General features: G+C 45.2%; 1 protein-coding gene across 13 annotated transcripts in view; it reads right to left on the bottom strand.

The window, feature by feature from the left end:
- The window catches only part of ERI3 (ERI1 exoribonuclease family member 3), a 123,007-nt gene that overhangs the window by 100,056 nt on the left and 10,383 nt on the right, over positions 1-12,568 (bottom strand). For 9 of the 13 annotated variants that reach the window (XM_053660360.1, XM_053660361.1, XM_037149306.2 and 6 more), the window contains one exon: positions 8,343-8,620. The exons of 2 other annotated variants lie outside the window; for them this stretch is intronic. In XM_053660360.1, coding sequence (XP_053516335.1) covers positions 8,343-8,597 — 255 coding nt within the window. In that variant the 5' untranslated portion in view covers positions 8,598-8,620. The remainder of the gene's footprint in view (positions 1-8,342; positions 8,621-12,568) is intronic. 2 more of the 13 variants (XM_053660356.1, XM_053660358.1) reach the window with 1 other exon arrangement.

Raw genomic sequence — 12,568 nt, 5'->3', positions numbered from 1 at the left:
CAGTTCCTTTGAGTTGATCAGGCGGCTTTTCATTCAAATGCTTCTAGTGGTGGAAAAAAACTATGGAAAATGCAGGTTGTCCCTGGATCCCATTTCCAACACTACACTCTCAACCCATGGCTCTCAGTCTGCATCATGCTTTTGGAGAGGAAGATTCCAAGCTTGCTAGCCAGTTAACATCCTATTCACCTAATCATCACCACCTACCTCCCACAGGCCAATGGCCAAACAGTTCATCAAACAGATCCTAGAGGACTAACCACCTACATCACCACTAAAGAACTCACCTGTATCAGTTCTCCCTGATACGGACTTTCAGCTCAGAGCATCCCATTTACAACCACCCCAGGTTCCACACTCCACTCCTTACCAAATCTCTAAGCACTACTGACTCCCAGGAGCCCACCAGTATCCATACGAGCTATGAGCTCAACAGTGTGTTCACAGTTCCTATTCTAGCTAACCAACTTTGCCCCAACCTCACTGTGGACCCTGCATGCTCTTTCCTTTCAGCAACTTCGGCATCTCCAAACAAGAATCTCTGCCAGCATTTAGCCTTCAGACCAGACCTTGGCTAGAAGGACCTCCCCAGGACTAGACAATGACCACAGCACACATAATAGGTCTGCTGTGCTGCCCACAGACCAAGATCCCCCACTACACACAGGGATCGGACCAAAACTGCAGCCCACCCCAAGGTACCTCTACTTCAGGTTTAAAGCTTCTCTGTTGTCTGTCTCTCCCTCCAGGGTCTACTTGACTCCTTTCTGATTCTCTCAGCACCTAACAGGGCTCTTCTTGTGGTAGCACTCAGTATGCACAAACCCTTCTCTCCCTGTCCCAGCCAGCTCGCCCTTCTGCTGCAGACCTGCCAGCCTTTGGGGCTCATGTCAATCTGGAAATACTCTTACTTCAGGCTTTTATGCTATAGCTCAATTTTCACAGCTAAAGTTCAAAACACCACATAAATGTATGACTGTGGGAACTTTTTAAGTATCATGAACCCAAGATAACAGAATAAAATATAATCATCCCAACGGCATCTTAATTAAAATGATGCAGGATCCTTTCCCCAAACAAGACACCAAGATGGAGAAAGCATTTGCTAACATCAGTTTCCTCATGTCAAACAACTGAGATCAGTCTACAATGTAAGAAATGTAATCAATATCGGGAGAAAAAATAAACAAGACAGGATGGAGCGCAGGAAAAAAATGAAGCCTGTGGGCTTAGCCTAACTACTCCTCTGGAATTCACTTCTCCATTATCCCTTCCTGACCTGGTTTTCTCTCCAAGGCTGTATACCTGTTGCTACTGCTCAGAGGGAGAGGTTGACCCCCACCCGCTCCTCGCCTTCCGGGTCATCTCTGCTGTAGCAAATCTTCCCTTATTACCCAGGCCTCCTGCCTCTTCATTAATCCTTCCTTCCCAACCGTTTATCTGTTTGAAGGGTATAAACCTCCCTGATCTATGGAAGGTGGGTCTTCCCAAGGGTCGCCTAGCAGATCCAGATCCAAACTGCCAGTATTTTTGGAGGTGGGGGTGGGGTGTCATGTCATTCTCCAGCCCTTGCCTCTCTCCAGAGAGACGCAGCAGCCTAACCCACCGCTGAAAGGCAGCAGAGGCAGCAGATGAGCCAGCCCTCCGTGAAGATGCCTCGAGGCCTCAGCTCAGATATTTCGACACTGACCTTCACCCTTTCTGCTCACACTTTATTGGCTAAAATTCTTAAACCTTTTCAAACCTTTGTAATCTCACTCATAGCATCCCAATAAGACCTTCTAGCTTGAGTGTGAGAAATACCACGTCACTGATACAGATAAACCTACCAACTCAATGGTGAAATATCTGCCAGGTTCTGAGTCTTCATCTTCCCTCGTCCTCATTTTCAATATTCCCACAAACAAGCACGCAACTTAGTTCCATTTTTTCAAACTGAGCTCAATTCCTCCCAGGTAACTCTGAGCACCTTCTCCAACGGTCCTGAGAAGGCTCAGACCTACTTGGCCCTCTCCGGTCTCCTGGGTTTCTCTTACCAGGAAACCTATGTGACCCTTCCCTAAACTGCAAGCAGGGCTGATCAGTCCCCTCCTTTGTGCCCCTCTGTACCAGGCACTTACCTTCGTGATAGTGGTTACATTGCTAAATGGTATCTACTTTCTTCAAGTATGAGGTCCTTGAGGGTAGGGACCATTTTCTATTTGTCTTTATATCCCCAGTATCTAACACTGAGCTTGAAGTTGCTATCCAAAGAATTTAAAAAAAAAAAAGCCTTTTCACTGCTTCTAAGGCAGTTACAATAAGGTCTTCCCCATTCCTTTGCCCATTTCTGGTATGGTCACCTCCAATAAAAACCTTAAAGGGCAGCTCAGTGCTGCCCTTAGTTTACAGTTCCTGACTTCATTCATCCTATTCAATGGCCCTATTCTTTAGAGCTCTTCCCCATCACCAACCTTAGCCCAGTGTCTAACAAAATCAGCATTCCAACAGCTGTCTCAGCCTTGGGGAGGCCACCAGGATAATAAGAGGCTGGCAGGAAGGGAGAGAATACTTCCTGATTTGTACTAAATTATGTCATGATTTTGTTACTAGTAACCCAGTGCTCCCCAAGGAAAGTTCCTGGCCCCACCCCTAGGCAACTCCATAGACTAACTACACACCATGACAACTTAAAGGTAGAGGGTAGAGAAGCTGTCTGAATAGAGCAAATAAACCCACTTCGATCCTGTAACACAACCATGCATCAGTTCTCCATACCCTGAGATGTATATTTTGCTTCCCCATTACTGTGTGTGCTCCACATAAAGAAGGGGCCTTCGGCTTTCAGGTGAAGTCACAACAGAACGAAGATGCAGAGAGAGCAAATGCTTGTTCCCTTTCAGGGAGCAGTCGTGAGGAGTCACAGGGATAATCAGGGAGAGGGCCGTCCCCACGAGGGACCACCAGGAAACAGCAGGTGGAGGGGAGGAGGAAGCACCACATTTATGAAAGCAGCAATGAAAAGGACAAAAGGGCCCAGTGAGCTGCCCCATTCCCACCGCCATCACTGGCCACCAATAGAGGAATTCATTTATAGTGACCCTGAAAGAAGAGAGGTATTAAAGCAGAGATATAACTAAAAAGAAAGGCAATAACTGGTCTGATGGGCAGGGGGAAAATTATTCCAGGAGTCAGGAGCCTGTGCAAGAACACTTACGGCTCACACAGTCATCATAACTCAGCCCCCTCAAGCATTTTGTGCTCTGCTTATGGTGTTAACTTTAATGTCTCAACATATAACACCATCCGCACTAACACAAAATACTACACACGCCAGATGAGGCTGAGTTATAGTTGCTGTGGGAAGCATAACTTTGAATTTCCTGATTTTGGTGCATTTAATCTCAACCATAATGTTACATTAACGTCGGTTTTACATTTCATTTCCCAGTTTAGAAGAATAGCATCAGCGCCTTCGCCTGTCTGTACAGAAAAAAGTACAGGCTGACTGGGGCCACAGCCAGACAGACCACGACCCAACAACTGGGCTCTCCTGCTCAAAAGCTTGGCCTGACCCCTCCCATTTGGAGGAGCTACAGCCAGGACAAGTGAGTGGGGAGGGTGGGGTGGGTCCTTTCTCTAGGAAACTGCTTTCCATTCACTGGGTGTGTGCAGGAATCACATGAGTGGGGAGAAGGAGAAGCTAAACACGGACCAAGAACACTATGTGTGCATTGGGTGGGGGTTATGAAGTAGGGGGATCCTGCTTTTCAGCCTTGAATGGAGGTGAAGGGAATCCATATAGTTTCATTTGCAGGGATCTTAACCAATTTTCTATAAAGTTTTTTTTTTAATGTCTCTCTCATAAAGTTTTCCAAAATGTCTCTTTCACAAAGGACTAATAATGATGTGCCAGCTCTAAGTCATACTGAAATTCCCCAAATGCCTCTCTTCTATATAATTCCTTCTCATGTCACCATCCTCTCTCACCCTACCCTCCCAAAATAACCTAGCATCTGGACAGTTTTCTATAAAAAAGAAACTCCTTTGCTCACAGTTCTAACTCAAAATGCAGATGGAGTCTCTTTAAGGTTTCCTTTAAAAAAAAAAAACCCTGTGGACAAAGACCAAACACGAGAAAAACCCCAACCCCAAAAGTCATCTTTCTCCAAAGTCACGGGTCCTCGAGCCCTTGAATACAGACCGGAAGGACAACAGTCAGCCGCGCTGCTCTAGGGCAGTGAGAAAAACACTGTACCAGGGAGCCTGCAGGGCGGCCAGGGGAAAGTCGGGGAGGGAGGGCAGGCAGCTTTCCCCAGTGACATTTGCTGTGCTCTTTTTTGAACACTGAGGTGTTGAGACCACTGCCCCCGGGTTAAAGACGCACAACTGAGGGTCCACCAAGCTTTCCGGCTGCTTCCTGGGCCCGGGGTCACCACCACCACCGGATGCACACACCAAAATGAGCAGTGTGCCCTCTGCCAGCAGGATGAAGGAGCCACAATTCCCAGAAGCCATATAAAAACCTCCCTCCACACCAGGAAACAATTCCTAAAGCAAGAAAGGAATCGTGTTCCTCAAATTTAGAGTCTACAAAGCATTTTAAACTACCTAAATTAAAATTAGAGTGAAAAAATGTTTTCAAATGGAAAAACAGTCTCATATTCAACCAATACCTATTATGTTCATCTGAATCAAAACATGTGAAACGAAATGAGTGCAAAAAACAGAAAGTGGAAGCCTGTTACTGGCAAACCGACCATTCCTGTTTCACCTAGCTAAACAGAGTACAAAAATAAACAGCAAAAATGATGACAAATGGTAAATGTGATGGTAAAATATCACATTTTGCCATGTTTACAACCAATACCGTTACTGACCCACGTACAGCAGAGCTCACACCTGTTAGTTTTCACAGCGGTGTGTCTTTAGGACAGTCCCAATAGGGTGGCTCAGGGACTTCTGAGAACCAGAGGCAGACGAGAGAATGAACCCAATGCCAAGCCTCCAGATAGGCCGTGGCCCAGAATTTGTTTCTGCCCCTACATAGTGAGGGGTACGGCACACTCCCATAAGAATCAGAAGTGTACTCTGCAGAGGCCCTAAGTCCTGAAAGCTTCTGGGAGCCAGGCACGAGGGGAGCAGGGTGGTTCTCCTTCCCAGCTCGAGCCAGTTCCAGGAGCCACGCAGACCTGCCCACCGTCTCTCTGTCAAGTGGACAACTCCCAAGCCATTCAGAGAGCGCGCTAGGGCAGTCTGGTCTAACTGGCACACCATTTTCTAGTTCTTTCACCGTCTCTTCAGAAGTTCATCCCACATCTCATTCTTTTCTGATTCCATCTAAATTCCTTTCTTTTTGTCCTTATTAAAACAAAGAGCAAGTTGTTATCATATTCCTTGGAACAATGACTTCCCACATGATGAATTTATTTAGTCTGGATGAGAATCAGTTGCTAAAACCACATTCAATTTCTTTTCTTCCTAAGTCTTATTTTTGTCCTCCTAATGATTTCTGTTCCTCTTATCCTGAGCTTTTCTAATTTCTCCACTGTCCTTGTTGACCAGAAGACCAAAATAGCAGAGGCCCTAAGGAGAACCTGAACTATGAGGACCTCAGTGGAAGGATGCTGTCCAATCTGGGACTCACAGGTTCTCTAGTCCACCTTCCAAACTTTCCCTGAATCCTTTCAGGATCTTGCTACCCAAAAACTTCAGGGAAGATTTTTTTTTTTAAGCAGAAGGGGTTGAGGGGCTTTACGCTGCCACTAACAACAGGTCTCAAGTCTCTTCTGAGCTACACATCCCTTTCCCGAGACCGGTTCAATGGGTAGTCCAGCAGAGCTGCCTGGCCCCAAATTCACTTTCCTACCTGTTGATCACAGCATTGTAGAGGCTTAATGAAGTAGAGATGCATTACATTCATCACTTGCCCTAGATCCACTCAAATCCATCACTATGTCACAGCAAGAAGTTAGATTGATCTGACAGGATTTGCTCTTCTTCACAAACCCATGTAAGTTATTACTTAGTACCCTATGCTCTTCTAGCTGTTTGTTGATTGATTATCTGACGATCAGGTCAAGTATCTTCTCTGGAATCACAGTAAACTAACGGGTCTATAATTTCCAAGATCATTCGTATTCCCCTTATAAAGATAAGCAAGACAGCAAATGCTTCTTCCCGAGTTCTCTAAAGCAGCAGCTAATGCTTTCCTAATAATGAACCAGGGCAGCCAATTCCTTAAGTGCCCTTGGAATCACATCATCAGGGTTCATTGATTCTGCAGATAATCTTTAATCAGGCCAGATCCTAGTAAACAGCATGAAGCCCCACCACTGCCTAAGTCTGAAAGACCTTGGTGCCTAAGTCTAGAAAGGAAGTTGGTGACACAAGTGATATAAATCTGTACTGCATTACGTCTTCAACATTGCAATAAATAAATAAATAAACCAATGACCTTGAAAGAGAGATGAAAGGTGATACTGACAGACCAAACTGAGACAAGAATCAGGCTTCGCCTTCAGCAACATTGGTAGGACCCTCTGCAAAACAAGAGAAGAGAGCTACACAATTATCTGAGCTCATACTGGAACTGAAAGTTCAGAAACAAATATACGAAGGCGTGTGCCAGGAGGCAAAAAGCAGGAAAGGCCATAAGGGAGGTGCCAAGCAATCCTGAAGTTCAGATTCTCAGCAACACATCAAAAGGGATGTGTTGGATTTCAAACTGTATACCAGTAAGGGAAATAATGTGGTATATTAGGAAATAAATCCCTGATTCCCAGCTAAGAGAATCTACATAACCAAAATTCCTACCCACCACCCAGGCACACCCATCATAGGATCGCCAGTAGTTCTGGGAGACAGAGAAGACCCTACAGCCTGGGCCGAGAACGTAAACATGGTTCAGGTAGCACCCGAGCTGTGTTCCCTTTTACACAAACTTCCGTGCCTAGGACATGCCCCTCAATCTGCTCCTGTCTTCCCAAACCTCAGCAGGCCTGATTCCAATGCCTCAGAGGCAGACTGCTACTTTAAAGGAGAACAGGAAAGAGAAGAAAGGGGAAGGAAAAGGGACCATGGTGTCTGCTTTATGAATAACAATCTACTATTCTAAAGAAAGAACATCTTCCTGGAAAAAATCAATCGTGAGAAATGAACCCTGTTTATCTCCAAATATCCTTGTCTCCCACGTGCCTGATGCCACAGTCCTGTTTTCTCCCTCCCCGTGACCATGCCCAGACCAACATGTTTGTGCATTCCAGAATTACACACCTGACAACCCAGACCCACAGGGAAGAGTTATGGCCCTAGAGCCGGGCATACCCAAGGTCCCCACACAACAACGGACTGCCATATCAGCTCCCAATCATTTCTCCAAAGCAAACACCAAGCACTCTGAGGTCACCTAGCATAGGCGCCCCTCTGCTGCTAATCCAAGATTCCTAGCAGCAGTACCATAAAAGGGCTCTGAATATAGTTGGTGACTAAGGAAAAAAAAAAACAAGCAAAAAAATGTTCCTTTCCAACAGACCAACAATGGTACTTGTTCAGGTTATCTAATATTGCATAACAAATCATCCCAAAACTTAGTGGCATAAAACACCAATAATCATTTGTTATCTCTCAGTTTCTGTAAGCCAGGAATTCAGGAGTGGCCCAGTTGGCCAGTCTGGCTCAGGGTCTTTCCCGTGGGTGAAGTAAGATGTCCTCAGGGGCTGGAGTTATCTAAAGGCTTGACTGGGACTGGAAGATCCATTGCCAAGACAGCACCAAAAAACATGACTGGCAAGTTGGTACTGGCTTTCAGCTAAGAGCTTCAGCTCCTATGCACATGTGCCTCTCCACAGGGCTGTTTCAAAGTGCTCATAGCATGGTGGCTGGCTTCTTCCAGAACAAGTGACTCAAAAGAGCAGGTGGACTGCCATGCTTTTGACTTAGCCTCAGAATGTCTCTTACACTATACTGTATTGGTTATACAGGGCTAGCTCCGATTCAATATGGGAGGGGAACTACTAAGGGCATGAGAGGGAGACCATCTTGGAGGCTGACCACAATAGCAATAGCAGAATAAGGAAAGAGGGAAGGAAAAGGAGAGAGGAAGGGTGGGACGAAAGGAAATATTTTGATTTCCAAAGGCTGAGGCCAGAGAGAAACAATGTGCCCCATTCTCTCCAGAGACTTCTCAGGTCTACCTTACACTAGCATGCCTGAACCAGGTCCTGCTCCCTAGGCAGGAACTCCAGATGAGTAGCTAAGAGCCAGGAAGACATAAGAAAGTTCTTCTGGGTCCCAGGAAGCAAGACTGTCCTCCCTCCCTCCTTACCACCCCGCCTTTTCTGAAGCAATGATGCAACAGTTACCTGAGGTTGAATCTGTGGCTTGTCGCACGTGGCCTCAAAGTCCAGCACTAAAAAGTAGTGATACCTCTGGGGAGGGAAGGACACCATTGCCGCCATGGATGCGCCAAAGCCGTGGGCCGCCAGCTTTCTGGTGGATATGGAGCAGAACTCCGGAACACCACAGGGAGAAAATAAGTGGGAGCCCAGCACTTTTCTTGCTCTTGAAAGTAAATATGAAGAAAATCGAGCTGCTCCAGTCTGCAAAGGTGCTAGCATTGAACATCCAGAAGCATCTAAAACTTAGGGGAGGAAAATTTAAAAACAAAACAAAACAAAACAAAAAACAGAGAGCCTGGGTTACTCCCCTCCCACGGTGGCCCTGTTCTATCTAGTTTTCAGGAATAGTCACACAACATGAACCACTCCCCAGTTTGTTTCTGGGCCCCTTTTCTAAATCGCAGTATTTATTACTGAAGTTCAAGACCCTAATACTGGCCCCTGCAGCATTATGACAGCCTGGCATCTCCCCCTTCATTCTCAAAACAACATGCAATGCTAGCCTTCATCTTTAAATGGAGCTCTAAAGTTTAAAAGAGAGAAAAATTCTGTGCTCACTTCTCAGGTGGTGACAGTTAAGATTAAAGCTAAGGTTCTCAAAGTAACATGAGGTGACTCCTTTGAACAGTCAGTCCGGGGAGCTAAGTACACTCAGACAGACAGCGAAACGCCCAAGAGTCCCTCCTCAGTTCCATTCTGAGTCATCTGCTCCTAGGTTTCCTGTCTGTATCTTGACATCTCCATGCACTGTCCTCCCTTCCCCAAAGTGAAAGCAAACAGAGCCAATCACGGGGGAGCTTGCTCCCGGTATACCGCCGATTCCCCAGCCCCCAAGCCAGTAAGTGGCACCCTGGGAGAACGAATAATGCCTGCAGAGCACAGCTGCCAACTGCCTTAGGCTTTCCCATTTGCTGCCTTTAGACTCACTCTCTACTAGAAGCCTTGAATGACTGCAGGACTTTTTTAAATAGGGAAGAAAAAGAGAAAACCCAGATGTGGCAGTAATGGGAGCATTTCTAAAAGTCTAGTAAATTTCTGAGTGAACATGTGCAAAAAAAAAAAAATCCAAATGACTTTTCAAGTTTTCCCTTTAAATTTGCAGAATGTCTGCTCCTTAGAGGGCTAACTAAATATAAAAATCAAAGCCTAAGTTTTAAATAACTCAAGTTTCCTTTTAAAAAAAAGGAACAAAGCAGAAATGTTGTGTTTTCCCCTCTTTTATACCAAATACTCAAATTCCCTAGAAATCAAACAAGAGATTTCACTGCCAGTACAGAAATGGCCATAGTTTACGCCAACTCTGAAAACCCATTCTGACAGAGCTGGAAGCTTGCCCCTGAAAGGCTGCAGATGGGCACTTTCTCCTTCACGCGGGGCAGAGGAGGAGAGCAGTCTGTGAAGTCCAGACCATACCCAACGGCAATGAGGCATTACGTGGGACAACGCCAAGTATCACTTCTCATCCTGCTGTCCCCTGACCCAGTGAATGAGCTACAATAACTTGCCTGTGTATTTATGAGGATATTTGTCAGTGTGCGCCCCCGCTTCCCTATCCCCATAGTGAGACTCCACATGGATGCAGTGGAGCTAAGACTGAAAAGTATTTTAAGTTCTTCATGGATCCTGCATTAGCACAGTGCTCATTTTTCACCATAGCTCCACAACCTCCCCCAAAATGCAGCCAAAACTCAGCCCAGGTTAGAAAAAGGTGGCTTGAGTTTCATTAGGGAATTCCTTGGAAAGGCAAATGTCCCTTTGAAAGCTGGAATCCAAAATAACTCTTCACATCAAACACACCTGAACAGTATGGCAGCCTTGACGAGATGGGAAACGCCCATCTGCTCACATTACGCATTCCAGTTTGGACCTGAAGTCCCTCAGGGCCTTTGGAACACTTCTCTAACCCCTTGAAATCAGGCCATGAATAAGGACTTCTTAAAGTCTTAATGTTCTCCAACGTGTAAACAGAGTGTACAAAGTGTAATACATAGTCAACCAGAACCCATGTACCAGATGCTACAGGCAATTAAGTGTCATGATTAAGGAGGGCTTCCGGGTTTGAATCCTGGCTATACCGGTGATCTGCCATGGCACCATGGGCCAGATCTTCTTCACTCCTCACCTGTGAAGTGGCAATAGTAGTTCCTACTCCGTAAGTGAGACTGAAATGAGAGGACACACAAAGCACTAAGGGCAGTGTCTGGCTCAGTATTAGTTTACTATTGGGAGAGTCCAAGACGGCTGTGGAGTAGGTAGAAGCTACACTGACCTCCTCCTTGTGCCACTGGATTTGCAACTAATTTATGGGTCAATATTAGCTTACTATTATTGATCTATTATTTACTACTTTATTGGGCTATGCCCACATAGGCAAACCTGGATCCCCCATATTTTGGACCTATAAACCCACTTAATGTAAAAGGCAACCTCGGAGATTAATATTGTCTCCTACTTCCCAGAATTCTCTAGACCTCTCATACAGCATACTATATGTCTCATCCCCTTCCACAGATGATAATATTGATGGCCAGAGGTCTTCTTGTCTGCAGGCCTTGCTTTTCTCACCCAATTTCACCCACATCAAATAGCCTCTCTTGCAGAAAGTCTTGAGAGCAGATATTAGATCAGGCCTCCATATGTCAGCAGTCACTAGGTTCTATACTTCCCTTACTTCTAAGCATCAAGTTCAACTCAAGCCAAGAAACAGAGGGCACCTCTTCCTCTTCCCTTCCTGAAAAATTCAATCTAATGGCTTTAGAGCCATTAGTTGTAGTAGAGGAAGGTAGGTGTCAACAACAGTTGGAGTTGGGGGAGCATACGGGTCTGGAGGCCAGTATGAGAGTGCAAGTAGGTGAGGAGGGCATCCATACGGATGCAGGATGGGGTGTGGAAGGCATCCACGGGGCATTGGTGGAGGGGTCTGATGCAGGGAGTCGTGGGCACGGTAAAAAAGGCAGCCAAGCAGGGGGAAGAAAGGTGACCACAATGGAGATTACTTACACACAGAGTAATTTATTAAAGGACATATTAAGGGTAACAGAAACAAGGTTTCTCACTATTAGAGGACAGAGTTAAAATATGGGAAAAGGAAAAAATCCATGGTGTCAGATTAGAATTGAAGGTAAAAGCACGAACTCAGTTTCTGGTATATAATATATAAAAATAAATCTAGAGCCCTGGTTGGTGTGGCTCAGTGGGTCGAGTGCCGGCCTGTGAACCAAAGGGTCGCTGGTTTGATTCTTAGTCAAGGTATATGCCTGGGTTGTGGACCAGGCCCCCAGTAGGGGGCATGCAAGAGGTACCAGTTGGTATTTCTCTCCTTCTCTTTCTCCCTTCCCCTCTCTCTAAAAATAGATAAATAAAAATAAAGCTAGATGCAATTGAGAATGGATACATGCATGCGCACACACGTACACAAATATATAAAAACACGCACATATATTTTCTAGCTGCCTGCTGAAGGGCCAGGGAGCAGCAACATTCCAATAGTAATGAGCACACACAGCACCTGGTCACCTTCTAAATGACATTCTCCAGAGCTCTTTGGAGAAATGGCTGATTTCAGGGCTGTGGCAAGGAAAGGATAAGATGAACCTGAAACGTCTCGTGCCAGAAAGAAAGGAAATGCTCAATGATAAAAACGTATGAAAAGGATGCAGAAGTAAGCTTGAAGGGGATCCCACTGGCAAATAAATAATATTAATAGATTACAACGTGTTGAATAAAAAGGAAACCCACGGGCCCACAAATAAATAAATAAATAAATAAAATTTAAGTTTGATATGGGATATTCATATAGTTTTAAAGTATCTCCTCACAGAATGCTTATTATTACAGGGAGCAAGTTTACAATGGGGAAGCCTGGCAGACATCGCCTTAATCCACTGACAAAATGGACAGTATTAATAATGGGGTAAATCAAAATCATGCACCAAATGATAGGAAGCGATGAGAAAAACAAAGTTTAATTTCTGTGATATTCCTGTTAAAGATGCCTAACCTAAATATCAGACAAACCCTGATTGAGGGACAGCCTATCATCTTCTAAAGTATCAAGGTCACGATAACTCAATGCAGTGCACAATTCTGAACTGGATCATTACTGGGACAACTGGCAAAACCTGGATGGGATGTGAGGATCTGATGGAGGTAACATTATCAAAATTTCCTAGTTTTAATGGTTGCATTTT

Source organism: Artibeus jamaicensis, unplaced genomic scaffold (assembly GCF_021234435.1).
Source record: "Artibeus jamaicensis isolate MK-2021 breed Jamaican fruit bat unplaced genomic scaffold, CSHL_Jam_final scaffold_847, whole genome shotgun sequence".
NCBI classification, from domain to species: domain Eukaryota; kingdom Metazoa; phylum Chordata; class Mammalia; order Chiroptera; family Phyllostomidae; genus Artibeus; species Artibeus jamaicensis.
Note: the sequence above shows the minus strand (reverse complement) of the source record. Positions and strands in the feature narration are given on the sequence as shown.